This window comes from Solea senegalensis, linkage group LG10, assembly GCF_019176455.1.
Source record: "Solea senegalensis isolate Sse05_10M linkage group LG10, IFAPA_SoseM_1, whole genome shotgun sequence".
In the NCBI taxonomy this organism is placed as follows: Eukaryota; Metazoa; Chordata; class Actinopteri; order Pleuronectiformes; family Soleidae; genus Solea; species Solea senegalensis.
The window spans coordinates 512,395-525,297 of record NC_058030.1 but is presented as its reverse complement, the minus strand read 5'-3'; the positions used below and the strand labels follow the sequence as shown (position 1 = coordinate 525,297).

General features: G+C 43.8%; 2 protein-coding genes across 4 annotated transcripts in view; both read right to left on the bottom strand.

The window, feature by feature from the left end:
- chmp1a (charged multivesicular body protein 1A) overlaps window positions 1–12,903 on the bottom strand; it is a 385,704-nt gene that overhangs the window by 108,295 nt on the left and 264,506 nt on the right. The gene's annotated exons all lie outside the window — the stretch shown is intronic.
- Window positions 905–6,925, bottom strand: LOC122775788. Of its 2 annotated transcripts, none has more exons than XM_044035961.1 (6): window positions 6,373–6,925; window positions 4,908–5,069; window positions 4,574–4,684; window positions 4,243–4,475; window positions 3,370–3,655; window positions 905–1,696 (listed from the first exon to the last, which is right to left on the bottom strand). In XM_044035961.1, exons 1-6 carry the CDS (start codon window positions 6,614–6,616, stop codon window positions 1,311–1,313), a joined length of 1,422 nt encoding a protein of 473 aa, XP_043891896.1. In that variant the 5' UTR covers window positions 6,617–6,925; the 3' UTR covers window positions 905–1,310. The 2 variants fall into 2 exon arrangements, with proteins under 2 accessions (XP_043891896.1, XP_043891898.1); XM_044035963.1 differs by having other exon boundaries at window positions 6,344–6,441.

The window sequence follows — 12,903 nt, the reverse complement described above, 5'->3', positions numbered from 1 at the left end:
AGAGGAGTGATGAGGACAGGTGAGTGATGACAAGTGATGAGGACAAGTGAGTGACAGGTGAGTGATGAGGACAGGTGAGTGATGAGGACAGGTGAGTGATGAGGACAGGTGAGTGATGAGGACAAGTGAGTGATGAGGACAGGTGAGCGATGAGGACAGGTGAGTGATGAGGAGCTCGGGGCTCGGCCGCCGGGAAGCGGGAGAGCGGCGCTTCAGCCCGGTAGAGACGGTCTGTGTCCCCGCTGCGTCTCTGCACCAGGTGTGTGTGTGTGTGTGTGTGTGAGTTGTTCATGTATGTCAGTCAGTCAGTCAGTCAGTCAGTCATCATCTAACCGCTTTATCCTCCACCAGAGGGTCGCGGGGGGTGCTGTGCCAATCTCAGCTACATGGGGCGATAGGCGGGGTCACACCCTGGACAGTTCACCAGTCCATCACAGGGCCACACACACACACATAGAGACAAAAGAACCATTCACTCGTTCACTCGCTCCTTTGGTCAATTTAGAGTGTCCAATTTACCTAATCCCCACGTTGCATGATTTTGGACAAACTCCATGCAGAAAGGCCCTTGTTCCAACTGGGGCTCGTTCATGTATGAAATGTGTAAATTGGCCAATTGAAAATGACTTCCTGTCAAGTTGACGCCATGGTCCCGATTGACTTTGTTGTTCGCCTCGGGCTGTGGCATGTTTCCACCAAAACTTTATGACATTTGGTGCAACCTGGTCTCACCTTTTGTGTGTTTCACTTCTTTTCTAACAATTTGTGGCCAGTTCTGATTCACTTGATGAGTTTTGCCCGTTTTCACCAACGTTTACTACGGCAACAACACCATCTTTTGTCGAGAAAATCCCCCCATTTCAAGTCATTTTTAGAGGTTCGTTGGCCTCGTCAAGACATCACATACAGTAAGAACCAGTTTATTTGGCTGAGGAAAATAACATGATTGAGAGTCATAATAAGATATGTCACATAGCAAAGTCCAGCAATGATCAATGTCTAATTCAGGTGAATTTCAAAACCTTTCAAGGTTCTTGGTTATATTTTATTTTTTAGTGTAGAAATCTCTTCATGAGTCCAGAGAAACAGAGCGTGTGCAGCTTCATATCCACATATATCTCACATATCAGGATAAAGACTAAAAATATCCAGATGTTATTCAGACGAGATACCCATCTGCTTTTATTATTTTATTTTGTTGACCTCGCGTGTGGTTTCTGTGCGATTTGGACAATGTAAAGCCACGCCCCTTGCATGTAGCCACACCCACTTGCAGTCCTGCCCCCTCTCCATGCTGCTGGATCTCCAGGCTAAAAACCCACGACAGACGTAGCGGCGCCGCCTCGCGTGTGCAGCTCGTAAATGTGCAGAGAGTCGTTGTGGTACCTGCTCTCGCTGTGTTTCCTGATATTTTGCATCTTAAACACCCGGGAGCCTTTGATCAGACCCAGTTTCTGGAACTGTTTGTCGGCGTAGAGGCGACACACGTGGCACCACATCAGGTCGCGGGTCGGCGAGTAGCGGAGGAACGGGAACATGCAGAGCCAGGACTTGATGAAGCGACGATGCGGACGTCTGGGCTCGGACGGGGGCGCGTGAAACCGCACCGGCTGCGGCGAGGAGATATCCTTCGCCAGGTCTGCGTCTTCATCGTTGTCGTGGAGGTCGTCCTGAGAAGGAGACAGCGGCTTCATCCCTGTGGATGCACACACACACACACACACACGCACACACACACACACACACACACACACACAGTTCACAAGGTTGTCAATTCCCCCCTTTTCCATTAAAAGTTTTAAAATTTCATCAAATATTCAAGGGGAAAAGGCGCCAGTGCTTCATCCATGATGCATTCAATGACCCTGGTAAATTTCATCACTTCTGCAGGAGCAAAGACATGATGCGTTCAAAGACCCTGGTAAATTGCATCACTTCTGCAGGAGCAGCTACATGATGCATTCAATGACCCTGGTATATTTGATCACTTCTGCAGAAGCAGCGGCATGATGCATTCAATGACCCTGGTAAATTTGATCACTTCTGCAGAAGCAGCGACAAGATGCATTCAATGACCCTGGTAAATGTCATCACTTCTTTAGGAGCAGCTACATGATGCATTCAATGAACCTGGTAAATTTTACTTTTTTAAATTTGACTAATTTTACACTTTCTCAGGGTCCACAGTATGTTGAATTTAAAAGGCTTACATATTATGCAAAATCCACTTTTTAACCATTTCAATACTTATATTTGGGACTCTGGAGGCCCTACCAGTCGCCAAAGTGTGGAAAAAGAATACTCAGTCATGTTTTCGTGGTCCCCCTTAGTGTAAGTATAGGCCATAAAACACTCCATGTTGAATTTCCTGCGCTTATGACGCCAGCATGCGCATTTCACCGCGAATGTTACCGCCCACCAGTAAGTTTACTTGGAGAGCTCCACTTAGCTCCACCTTAGCTCCACCTTGTCCCTGCGAGAGTGCAGGCGAGGGAGGAAGAGCGTTATTATGTCAACACGGAGGGACAAGTGTGCTGTTGGTGGCTGCACAGTGGAGCACAGTGTTTTACAGAGGATTTTATATATGAAGCTAATGTGCCGGATAAAGTCAGCAAACGTGTGTTCGTGTGCTCGCACCACTTCACATCAGACTGCGGCCAGCGGTCGCCGTATTTAGTCAGGGGACGTATTTCACTGATGTACAAACACACACATTGTTAAGAGAAGGTCACATAGAGCTCATAACTGACCATTCTGACACGTCCTAATTAAACATATTTGTTCACATACAGCAGCAGTTTATGCCACTTGCGATCAGCGGGGGAACCCCCTGGAAGAAGTGGGTGTGTGTTTGCCTGTGTCTCATTTGCATATAAAGGGATCACGCACAAAAACGAGCGTTCTGAAAGGGGCGGGTTTAGCAGGGTTATTGAACTGCTATGATGCTTCATCCTTATGGTATTTTGACCAAAGCATGTCACTGACATGTTCATTAGGACACCAGGGAACTATTTTAACTTGGGAAATAGGGTATAATATGTCCCCTTTAAAGGAGGAGATACACAATGCATTCATGGACCCTGGTAAATTAAAAATAAATTAACTGGGTGTAATCATGGATTTCAGTGTGAAAGCACTAAACTTTGCACTTTCCATCGTTAATAAATCACTGTTCTTAGTTTTCACCGTTGCTGAGTTTTTTCTGTTGCTTAGCAACCAACTGCTTCCTGTTTGCGGTAGAAGAGTGAATGTAAAGTTATTAGTAGTTATTGGACAGTTTATTTTTTCTGATATATGTAAAGGAGTACTAATGTGGGTGGAGCCTCAGTCAACAACGAAGGCTTCTGCTTCTAATAATTTGTGACTTACACTCAGATTCCTCCTCTTCTTCTTCTTTGGGGGCGGGGCCGGGCAGCCGCAGGTCCTGGTTGGGTTTGACAGCAGCCACGTTGGGGACGGGTGAGGTCAGTGCGTCCTGCTCTCGTCCTGTCAGATACAACAGCTGCTCCTCCAGCTCCTCGATCCTCTTCTGCATTTTGACATAGTTGACACACGGGGGCGAGGAACAGCCACACGTCCGTCTCTGTCTCTGTGACAGGGCTGTGGACCTGCTGCTGGCCTCCAGAGAAGCCTCCAAAGTGTCCCTGAAGAAGTCCTGGAGACACAAGTTTGTCTCAGTTAAAGGGCCAGTGTGTGAAATGTAGGTAAAATTGGTTTCACCTTGCAGAAATTTAAATTAGAGAACTTGAGAACAGGTTTTAATTATTCATTTGTGTGAGTAACAATTACTCCATAATACACTCACACAGAATATATTTGCTGCTTTGTCTCAACCTCAGATCACGTTTGTTAACAGTAAACTGAGGTTTGTGTCGTTTCATAAACTGCTCACTCTCTCACACCAAAGTCCATGGAAAATAACAATGATTTTAGCTCGTGGGGACACAGGAGCAGCTGGTCTACTGCAGCTTCCTGAGAATCTGAACGGAGAATTTCAGAGTCAAAGTCACAAAATAACACACAGGAAGTCACTGATGGAGGCAGCAGTGGATCAGTGAACGATTTACAAAGAGATAAACTTCAGCTTCCAGTCAGAAACACATGGACATATCTTTAAGATATCATAAAGTTAAGCAAGCATAGGTTTTGTTAGGCGATGTGAGCGACTCTCTGTAAGCTATCCCTCTGTCGAGTCACAGTAACAATTCAGCTGAGGGAGCAGAAAATTCCCCGCCGCCCTACCATGAAGTCAATGCGCGTCCTCGCCTCAGTCGGACATCGATCCTGGTCACTGACGGTGGTTTTACCCGGCAGGGCCGACAGCAGAGCTCTGGCTTCTCTCCAGGGAGGGAGGACCTGACAAGCCTCACGTCCAGCCTGACGTCCAGCCTGACGTCCAGCCTGACGTCCAGCCTCACGTCCAGCCTCACGTCCAGCCTCACGTCCAGCCTCACGTCCAGCCTGACGCTCAGTTCCTGAAATGACCAACATTTGCCATTGCTGCTAAAATATCAATATTAATATCAATGATGTGGCACAAATGTTTATCATGTGTATCATTTTTACACATTACCCTTATGTCGTATGGAACATTTTTCACCACTTCTGATTTGCGTGCCAGGTACACAAGTCACCACGTCTGGCTCCTGGAGCTGAAGATCACGGCCCAACGAGACGACATCATCTGCAAAAAGCAGAGACCCAATCCTGAGCCTAGGGCTGGGCGATATGGACCAAAACTCATATCTTGATATTTTTTGTTCGAATGGCGATATTATAACGATATTTTGAACAGAACAGTGTTTACGTACAGGGACCCCATGACCCCCATCAAGGGTTCTTCTATCAACCATCAAATATATCTGTCTGGTGATCTTTCTTTACGCCGCTGTAGCTTTAAAACGCACCTTTTCCCACGTCCACTTCCTTGTGTCTGGTGTCTGTCGGCCATCTTGTGTTCCGGTCTGTCGCCGCCGGTGACGCTGCCTTGCTGCGTCTGACGCCATGACCCAGGTGCAGCGACGGAACCCAGTCTGGATCAGACTCCAGCATTTCGTACGCAGGTTTACCTGAGAACATGAGACACACAGACCAGAGAAGGACAAATCATGAGACAGAAAAGTACTCTGTGGTACTTTAATGTGTAGAAACTATCACTCTATTTATTGTTATATGTGACAGACCTCCAGTCTGTGTTTGGAGCATGTGCTGTTCTGATCAAAGCACTGTTGTTATATGTTAATCTTCATAATGTGTCTCTGTCTAACTATTAATCATCAGAACCTGTACCACTTTGACAACCTAACTGTGTGTGTGTGTGTGTGTGTGTGTGTGTGTGTGTGTGTGTTTGCGTGTGTTTGTGTGTGTGAGTGTGTGTGTGTAATAAATCTTCATAAAGACACTTGAGCTGTTGAAGGGTTTATTGAGCTGAAAGGATCAGTAAGAATGTGGACTTTGAGTGAGTACTGATGTTATCAGAGTACGTGTCACCCTAGTGTTATTTGTACTTTGTCTTATTATTTTGCTCAACTTCACTTGTTTTAAATGAGCTTAAAAAGCAGAGGCTTTTACTTCTGTGGTGCTTTTGAGTACTTGTGGTACTTTCAGAAGTGCTTTCCAGTCAAAGTGTATATTTTACAGCAGTACTGTCAGCACTTCTGGTAAAAAAAAGAGCTTTATTTAAATAAACAAAAAACAACATAAATAAGTAGAATAAAATGTTTTTCACTTGTAAAAGTGTAATTTTACTTTACTGTAATACTCAAAGTCAGTCAGTCAGTCATCATCTAACCGCTTTATCCTCCACCGTGGGGGGGGGCCACCGTGTGGCCCTGTAATACTCAAAGTACTTCTGGTAATTTTATATTTTACAATAGTACTCTCAGTACTTCAGAGTTTTAAGTGAAGAGCTTTGTACAAAAACACAACTTTAAATGAAGGACTTTTACTTGTAAATGAGTATTTACTTTTACTGTAGTATTCCAAGTACTTCAGGTACTTGCAGAGAGTGGCTTTACTAGTAACAGACTATTTTTTACTTTTAATGTAGTGCTCCAAGTACTCCTGGTACTCCTGGTACTCCTGGTAAGTGCAGGACTTTGACTTATAAGAGAGTATTTTTTTACTTTTACAGAAGTAGCCTGTTTAAGTACTGGTATTCAAAGTAAAGGACTTTGTACTTGTGTCACACTTTTTGTACTTTTACAGAAGTACCTTGACCACCAGTACTTTGTCTTGTAAATCATTTTTACTTTTCTTAAAGTACTGGAACTTTGAGTAAAGGACCACAGTTTTTAGTACTTTTTACTTGTGCACTACAAGTACTCCAACTACTTCCGGGTACCTGCTGAAGCCTGTGGTGCGTTCACTGACCGGACAGGAAGTGTCTGGAACACACTCTCATGGAGGACGGGATGTGGTCAAAGGTGATGTTGCTGTGGCGGACGGCGGCCACCCACGCCGCCCTCCTCCGCCGCGTCAGCTCCGAGATCCCCGCGCCCTCGTTCATCCTCCACGCGGGGAAACAGTGGAACGTGAGTTCGTTGGGGATTTTCCACCCACGGTGATCATGTGACCTGCGGCGGCAGCTCTGTACGCAGCAGTATCTCCCGCCCATGACGAACGTTAAACCAAAACAACAACAGAACCACCTGAGGACGAAAAACAAAACAAACCGCCAACAGTAATGGCTGCCGAGCAGGTCCCGGAAGACGCCGCGTGACGTCACGCAACAAACGAACGTACACGCGATCGCGACAAAATCCCCTTGCGGCACGTTCACATCACTATGGCAAAAAAAACATTGTTTGTTGATAAATCGATTAAAAACAACATGGAAAAATGTCACCGCAGACGCTTCATGAACGAGTTTTCAACCAGTTACTGGCGGTTGCGGAGTGTAATGACACTTCCTGTTGATGCCGAATACGGGCGGAAGTTCCACCTCTGATTGGTTTCCCTCAGGATACAATAATGACTCTAGAATAAATACCGCCACCTTGTGTACAAGAGTGTAACATCATGTTCCTATTCTAGTCACTATCTTAACAAAAGAAAGTATTCAATATTTTTGCTTTCAATTTTGAATAAAGTTATTGCGCTTTGTTATTTTGTCTTCCCTCAGACCTCATTCCTAAATAATTTATTATTAATGTAATGCCCGTGACTTCAGTAACGTCTTTTTTAAAGTAATATATAAAACATATAGATAAATAAATACATCAACACGTAATGTAACAGTTAATGTTTATGAGATTCAAAAAAAGCTTTAGTAATTTAATTGGATAAAGCTATAATGGATATTTTATTTGTTCGTTTATAAAAAAAAGTCCTCAGAGTTTAATTAATAACAGATTTGATTTCTTTTTAAAATCTGGCATCTGACGATATGATACGATTCTGATACTACGTAAAATAATTTATAAAGTAATTATACTACATGATAAAAACAAGTTAGCAGAGGATGGTTTCGATCCATCGACCTCTGGGTTATGGGCCCAGCACGCTTCCGCTGCGCCACTCTGCTGGACGACAATTCATCGAAAATGTGTCCTCCTTATAGACACCAATGGAGTACGGCGTTGGCCACTAAATAAAAGGACGTTTTATTGTAAAAATAAATATATATTTCCCAGTTAAAGAACTTTCACCCCGCTCCACTTTCAGTTGCTCATCATCTCTGTTGCATTATTACAGGTTTACGAACACCCTTCATTTTAATTCTGAAGATCAAAGTCAGGCGTTAAATATGACGATAAGGGAATTGAGTACAACCTGCCACCGCATAAACATAAACAAAGATTAAAGACAGAATTCAAAAGAGAATCCTTACATTAAAAATCAGGATTCTGAAATTCTGAGATGAAAGTCAGAATTTGGAAGAAGACAGTTGAAAAAAAGGCTCTGAAGATTAAAGTCAGAAATAAAGCCAGAATTTTCAGAATTCCACTAAGTGGTCGGACGTTAAGATCCAGAAGAGGTTTAGGGCCACATGTGAATTCTGAGTTAAATGTCAGGATTTCTGGTTTCAGTCAACGACTCAGTCCTCAAACAGAACACAAACCGTCGCACACGCCACACGTGCTGCTTTTCACAATTTATTAACAAAATGATAAAATAAATAAATACAAATTGATCAAATGCTCCTAATATCAACTCCTCCCCATGTTCCCTACAGTATTTTCCTAAACACTGCATACAAAGAATTCATCACAGAAGAGGCTCAATACAGAGGTAAGAATCCCACCAGACCAGTCACAATGTCAGGCCAGAACAGAAGACACATCTGGAACAGAAGTCAAAAAAATAAACACATTCCTTTCCAAAATCATTATGAAAAAATACAAACAATTATACAAATATTCAGATTGTGTAATTACCAATTTACACATTATTCAGCACACCAGGTGAACTTTTTTCTTTATTCATATCGCTACAATGCATCTCACCAAATGGAAGATTAAAAAAAGACTTATTTTAATTTGTATTCTTTTCTTTTTTTTGTCCTTTTTTTGCACCCCCCTCCCAAACACACACACACACGCACACACACACACACACACGCACATACACACTCCCTCCCCCCAATGGAATCAGCTGTGGATGAGGTAAGAAGCTTCAGTTGAGTCGGGGACAAGATGAGACGGCGAGCGGCAACAACGGACTGATGTCATGTTTCCACACAAATACTAGAAGGCCACAATCATGACTTGATCGTTTTCGTTTTGTCTGTTTGTTTATTTTTCTTTAAACTGAAAGGGGGGCGGGGCTAACCACTGACTGTACAGGATGTTTCCAGAACAATCCACCACCACGGGGGGGAAGTGGAGAGAGAGACGGAACATTTTCGATGCATAACCGAAATCCTTTTTTTTGTTTTTCCTCCTCACGCACAACGTGAGCAACTCTCAGCTGCACACACACACACGCACACGAACACACGCACACGAACACACACACACGTGTGGCCCTTTCCCAGCTTGGTGAACACACACACACACATTCATTAACAAATGATATGCATCGACTGTGTGAAGAGGCTTCCAAACACAAATGTACTCTCTGCAGTGTTCTTTGGATAAAATTTTGGGAAAAAAAGAGAACGATGACACGTTAAGACTTGATCAATTATTTAGCCCCGCCCACCAACCCCACACCACCCCGCCCACTTCCCCTGCCCCCGCCGGGATCCCAACATTCAGCATGGTGCATTAGCCGAGTTCAAATGATTCAAATCCAAACTAAAAGGAGCTTCTTCTTTTTTTCTTTTGCTTTTTCTTTTTTAAGCTCCGCCCTTAAAACACGCCATCGGGAGAGAATGTTTGCGTTTGAACGTGAATGGCTACCGCACTGTTTAACACCGAGACTGCACTTTTTTTTTCTTTTTTTTTTTAGCATCGCAATGCTAAAAATGTTCACAGGAGGACAAACAAAAAGGTGACTTGAGTTTCACATAAAACATGTAAAGAAAAGAAAAGAAAATGCATATTAAAAAGGTTTTTTGACAAATCTTGTATAAAAATTTGCATAAGAAGGCATGCGTTCCACTAGACTGAGTGGACAGATGTTGCCAATCGGGTCTAAGTCCGCCCGTCATCGGGGTGCAGGTTAGCTCGTTCCAAATGCACACAGGCTCCGGCTCACATGACCTGATTTAGCAAAACTCATCCCTCCTCTGAAAAAGCAGAAGAAGCACAGCACAGAGGGAACGACGAACGAGTCCAAACAAAACCACGACGGCTCCTGAGTCCAGATACGGGATCTCAAATCCAGAGCCGGACTCTCCACTGCACTTTGTTGTTGCTGCGTGATCCCACTTTTTTTCCAACTCTCTGATAATACTGGTCCAACCAAAAAGTGCGTCACAGAACGACTGGCTTCCAAAAGCGATCGAGATCTCGTCACCAACAGTCTCCGTCTTTGGAGCGCGTCATTGACTGACGACGACGACCAGATTTCCGACTGAACGACCTCTGACCTTTGCCAGCATCTGCAAGGATTTTTTTTTTCCTCACCAAATGTAAAAGTTGAATCACGTAAAAAGGAAAAATTAAACACATTTAAGGCAACTCCTATATTTAAACAACAACAAAACACTATCTGGTCAATCTAAACGGCAAAAATATGAAATGTAGTTTCAACTTGCATTGACTACTGGCAGCCTGAGGTGAAGGGACCGGGTTTGTGCTCCGGAGTTTTCAGGGGGAGCCTGGGTGGGACGGGACAGGCCGGGGGGGTGGGTCGGATTATCTTGGGAGGGTTAGTAAGGTTCTACAAGTCACAGTGCAAGTCAAGAGACAAATATTATCTGCTGTTTAAAGAAAGGCACTCGAGGTACCTACTGTACAGAGGAAAAGGTCCAGTTAGTCTGGAACACGTTTGGGCTCTTTCAAAGTGAAACTTGTTGAGTGAAGACTGCTGCTCTTCTGCTCCATCCGCAAGGGAACACAAGGCTAACATGCTAAACAAGTCCTCGACAAAAACACACAACCAGTGGTTTTATCGTAGGGAGCTGAGGTTTTGTTACACTGTAGACGTACCCAGAATCCTCTGCATGAACGGAGATATGCTAATACCGCGTGATATGAAAAAACAGACACCTTTAACGGTGGCAATCGCCCAACAACGCATTCACTCCATCATAAGTGTATGTGTTCACGCTGATGAAACAGGATGTGACTGTAGGTCTTTGCAACAATAAAAGAACTGCTACAGTCATGCTAGCAGACCAAGGACGACCTGAAGCTAATGGGAACGGCGTTTATCTCCTCTACCGGTGCCAAAACCTCGATGAAATCCAAAACATTTGTGTAGGCGCAGTGTGAAGCACTCGCGTCAGTCGCTAAGTCTACTAGAACTCGAGCGACAAACATGTGTGACGCATGTCGTGAAGCCACTCGTGTTAGCTATGTGCAAAATAAAACAAATGATCAAGCGACTGTGTGAAAAATGACACGTAACCTTTCACGTTTGGAAAACTAGCAAAAACCTTCTTGTTAAAAGAATGTTTCTAGAAAACAGTCTTTTAAACGTTCATCCCACAGATCCAACAGACCTTTTAGAGATAGTGCTGCTAGCATGACATTAGCATTTATAGAGATATACTATTAGTATGACGTTGGTACTTCTAGTGATAATGCTAGCATGACGTTGGTACTTGTAGAGCTAGCGCTGCTAGCATGACGTTGGTACTTGTAGAGCTAGCGCTGCTAGCATGACGTTGGTACTTGTAGAGCTAGTGCTGCTAGCATGACAAAGTAGTTCTTAGGGATGATGTTCTACATTAAAGGTTCTTTAGAGCTGAACCATGAACATCCTCAATCCACCTCAGGGTGAATGTGTTTTTGGGCGACGTGAAGATGAATCAAGAGAAGCTCAATCCTTTCAGAACATTCCAGCACAACCACAGGGAACCGTGACTGAACAGACCAGAGTTAGTTAATGCCCCCGAACTTAACAAGATGCCACGCGTGAAGATAACAGACGGACAGACAGACACACAGACCCGGACTGACGGCCACCAAGCCAACGAATAACAGCATCACATTTCAGCCCAGACATGCTCCAGAAAAGAAAAGAGACGCACTCGTCCGACTGTGAGGGGATGAAGGGGTTTCTAAGTCCGCAGAAGCCTGGACACGCCTCCGTAAAATACCAACTCCACTCCAGCCTTAATGTCACACAGAGGTTTGTAATTCCCTCCTACAAAAATATTGGCAATGTGGGGATAAGTCACATCACAACAAAGAGATGCATACTCTGTTTAATTCCATATTAACATACAAAAAGCTCTTCAGCACTTCTTTGTAATGCAGCAAGCTTGTGCTTTAAACTCAGGATTTGTGGTATCATCCTTTTAGAGATTCAGGTTCATACAACAAATCCCTCCATTTTCATGGAACAAACGTTCCTTTAATGTTATTGTTTAATAAGCTCTCCTGTCTCAATCTGGGGGGGTGTCCAATTTCTAAAAATGGTAGCATTAATATCTTACAACGCCGATGTTTTTGTTTGTTTTTTTGTGGTTTTTTTGATCATTCAGTACAGTTAATTGGACTCGTCCCTGCTGAATTTGGATACAACATCATTTTGGCAGTTGAGGATTCAACAGAAATGTACACAATGCAAAGATCATCACTTCCGTGTGTTGATAATGCCAGTCCAGCAGGTTCAGGAACAAAAAGCACTTATTTCAGAAGACAAGGAAGACCTGAATATCTTTTCCTATAAAAAAAAGAAGAAACACAGCCCAGATATAGTTTGCGTGTGTTAACATTGCAATATTGCAATTTTTCACATTTAGTGCTCACAGTTGACACACTTGACTCACGAATGAAAAACTCAATCACTACACTTTGACCGACACCACGGAAAACATCTGTGAAGCTACCGCGCCTGTTTCGCCTCGTCCTGCGTACCTGCTGAGCCACAACGCTCGGCACGTTTTCTGCCTGAGCTCAGGAAAGGGGGAGGGTGGGGGTGTGTCTGTGTGTGTGTGTGGGGGAGGGTAACTGCGATACATTGGGAGGAGTCTACAGTTATAGTAGAATTGGGGTCGGTCAAGTTGCAGAAGTTCATATTTAGACTGTAGGGAGACCACAGGTGTTTGATGTTTTTAGTGGAATTGAAAGGTAGATGACGTCACTGCAAAGACATTTGAATCCATCATTCCAAACCTTGTCCCAACACAGTTTGAAATATAACGTGAGCGGCAAGTTGTGGTTTACGTCTCTCGGGAGAGGTCATGGTCACAATCAACAAAACCTTTTTTTGTTTTGTTTTTTAATCATTTTGAAAGAAGACGCTTTAGCCAAGTTCACACGACATGACTTCCAGAGTCAAAGCATCGCGCTGCGTCTATAAACTGTACCTAAGAACGGACGTCGTGTTCCGTCAGCAAAAACC